Source organism: Hordeum vulgare, chromosome 3H, assembly GCF_904849725.1.
Source record: "Hordeum vulgare subsp. vulgare chromosome 3H, MorexV3_pseudomolecules_assembly, whole genome shotgun sequence".
NCBI lineage: Eukaryota > Viridiplantae > Streptophyta > Magnoliopsida > Poales > Poaceae > Hordeum > Hordeum vulgare.
Genome location: NC_058520.1, coordinates 44,612,610 through 44,615,865, shown reverse-complemented (window position 1 = coordinate 44,615,865; position 3,256 = coordinate 44,612,610). Strand labels below are relative to the sequence as shown.

Below are 3,256 nucleotides of genomic sequence, written 5' to 3'. Positions count from 1 at the left end.
TGGATGCAGAAACTTATGCAAGTCACCTGGGTTATGGTACTCAAGCTGTTGTCTCTGAAAGTAAGGGGTTAGGATTGGGGTATGGTACTGCAATATTTATCTAGAACTTTTTTTTTTCAAGTTAGGGATTGGGCTTGAAGAAAAAGGGCTTGAAGTACCTCATTTAGTGTTTTCCCCAATTTTTGCTAAATACTAGCCATTGCTGTTGTGAGTTAGAACTGAAATTTTAAGCAGGTGGCAAGAATGGGTTTCGGTGATGCTGAGGATAGCAGCCGAGGGTTGCGTTTTGGCTCCAATTTCTCTAGTCTTATGGTAGGAAGAAATGTATAAGTTTGAAGAGAAATATTGCCGTAGATGAGAAATGTTGCTCTGTTTTCGTTTTAGACTGTAGTTTATGTGCTGCAAGTGCCAGAGGGCGCTTGTTATCATTTCCTGTCTGTGTGATGAGTTTCACAGAAAACAAAAGATGCTAAGTAGAGTAGTAATCATACAAGTACCTTGTAAACCACTCCGTGCCCACCGTGACCAAAGATACGCTCCTCGGAGAAAAAAAATCTGTGATACGGTTCAGGTACCCGAAAGTAAGCTCGTACGCCTCATTTTCAGGCCGGGCGGAGATGATGTAGACGTGCGTGGACACCTTTCGTAGCTTGGCCACCACGTCGATGGGGTCAAAGAGGCCGATGACCGTGATCATGTCGTCCCTCATGTTCACGCTGATCTTTTCGATTCTTGAGGCCCGTTGTTGTTCACGTCAGAAACGAATTCACGACCAAAACTGGAAAGAAGAGGGGTAGTAGTAGACTAGTAGTACCATGTAGAACGGCGAGTGATTTGACCGCCTTCACCTTCTGTTTGTCGTCATGCAGCTCCGCCTTCAGCACCATCTTCTGCAATCGCGAGAGAACAAAACGAGATGAGCAAAGTCTGCAAATCCTTCCTTAGAGAACAGAACGAGATGAGCAGCCAAGGCCTGCAAATCAGCATCTAGAGGGCATGCAACAAGTACAAATCGGCAAGAAGTTCTCAGCTATAATCACCTTACAGGCAGCTGCCATCAAGTCAAATGCCAACGGGGGGTCGATAGATCTCGGAGAGAGGAAAGTGCAAGGCAAAATAGATCTGATCTGAGTCGGCCGATGGACACCCAAATACTGTACTGCTGCCTCCACCGGAACCTAGCAAAGGGCAAGAAACCAAACCCCGCACCAGGGACGACGTCAGCCCAACGAGCAAACAGCAGGTGCCACGAAACTAGAGAGAGACGGGCGGATCTGGAGTACGAGAATTCTTGGAAAGCGTAGACGACGAGGTGGATCTTGGGGATGACGACGGGGAGGCGCTCGAACACCACCGCGGCCACGATCTTCCCGTCAGCCCCTTCCTTCGCGGCCGCCGCCGGGGCCAAGGACGAGCTGAAGCCGCGCGGCCACCGGAGCGACCAAAGGTGGAGGCTCGCCGGCAATCGCGGCAGCATGTTGGGGATGGAAGGAGGGGGGAGTTGGGTTTTTTTTGATAACGGGGGGAGTTGGAGTTGGGGTCGTGGGTGGCAGAGACATATTTTTTTTTGCAAAACTACTAGTGGCGCACCACGAGCTGGTGCGCCATTAGTAACGTGGTTACTAATGGCGCACCAGCTCGTGTTGCGTCATTAGTAGTTTTGCAAAAAAAAGTGCGTCGCACCACCTACAAATGCGCCATTAGTAACCCTAGTTACTAATGGCGCACCAGCTGGTGGTGCGCCATTAGTAGTTTTGCAAAAAAGAAGAATTTTTTTATAGTAGTGGCGCACTGGATGAGTGGTGCGCCATTACTAGTTAAACTAGTAACAGCGGACTCTGCCCCGGTGCGCCATTAGTAATTTTGCAAAAATAAAATAAAATAATAATTATAGTAGTGGCGCAGTGAGTGTGTGGTGCGCCATTAGTGTCCATCACACTAATGGCACACCTGCACATGGTGCGCCACTACTATATAGTAGTGGCGCACTACTTGTCTGGTGCACCATTAGTGTCTATATCATCTATAGCCCTTTTCCTAGTAGTGGTCCATCTACAAGTGGAGATTGGATCTACGTACCCTTGTAGATCGCACAACAGGAAGCGTTAAGAAATGCGGTTGATGTAGTGGAACGTCTTCACGTCCCTCGAACCATCCCACGAACCGTCCCGCGATTCGTCCTACGATCCATTCCGATCTAGCGCCGAACGGACGGCACCTCCGCGTTCGGCACACGTACAGCTCGACGATGATCTCGAACTTCTTGATCTAGCAAGCAATACAGAGAAGTAAACTAGTTCTCCGGCAGCATGACATCGCTCTGGTGGCGGTGATGAGATACTCCTGCAGGGCTCCGCCCTAGCTCCGCAGAAATCCGATCTAGAGGTGAAACTGTGTAGTATAGGCTTGAGTTGCACGTGGCAAGGTTGTGTCTCAAAAAGCCCTAAACCACCACTATATATAGGAGGGAGGGGGAGGGGCTAGCCTTGAGGGACAAGTCCCTCAAGGTAAGCCAGGCGCCAGGAGGAGGAGGACTCCTCCTCCAATTCGGTTTGGGAAGGAGGAGTCCTCCTCTTCATTCCCACCTGTCTCTTTCCTTTTCCTTTTTCTTTTCTTTTGGTATTTTCTATATGTGGCTCCATGGACCTCTTGGGCTGACTCCACCAGCCCACTAAGGACTTGTGGCTCCACCCTATGACCTTGGGCTCACTCCCGGGTGGGTGGGCCCCTCCCGGTGAACACCCGGAACCCATTTGTCACTCCTGGTACACTACCAGAATTGCCCGGAACTTTCCGGTAACCAAATGAAACCATCATATATATCAATCTTCGTTTCCGGACCATTCCGAAAACCCTCGTGATGTCCGTGATCTCATCCGGGACTCCGAACAACATTCGATAACCACACATATAACTCAACTATACTAAAACATCATCAAACCTTAAGTGTGCAGACCCTGCGGGTTCGAGAACTATGTAGACATGACCCGAGGTACTCCTCGGTCAATATCCAATAGCGGGACCTGGATGCCCATATTGGATCCTACATATTCTCCGAAGATCTTATCGGTTGAATCTCGGTTTCAAGGATTCATATATGTAATGCCCCAAGAGTGTAACTTGCCTTTATTGGAACCTTCTCTATGTGGGTCCATCTTGTCATTGATATGAGAGCTCTATGCATGTGTTATTTCATGTGTCACCTTGTTTTGTTTTTCCTTTGCATGCATGCATCCCATTCATCCGTGCCTATTGT

The 3,256-nt window shown here is 48.9% G+C and overlaps 1 protein-coding gene across 1 annotated transcript; it reads right to left on the bottom strand.

The window, feature by feature from the left end:
- Positions 1 to 305: 305 nt before the first annotated feature.
- On the bottom strand, positions 306 to 1,022 carry LOC123439482 (heavy metal-associated isoprenylated plant protein 39-like). Its single transcript, XM_045116193.1, has 2 exons — positions 815 to 1,022; positions 306 to 732 (listed from the first exon to the last, which is right to left on the bottom strand). Exons 1-2 carry the CDS (start codon positions 885 to 887, stop codon positions 470 to 472), a joined length of 336 nt encoding a protein of 111 aa, XP_044972128.1. The 5' UTR covers positions 888 to 1,022; the 3' UTR covers positions 306 to 469.
- Between the last annotated feature and the right edge of the window lie 2,234 nt (positions 1,023 to 3,256).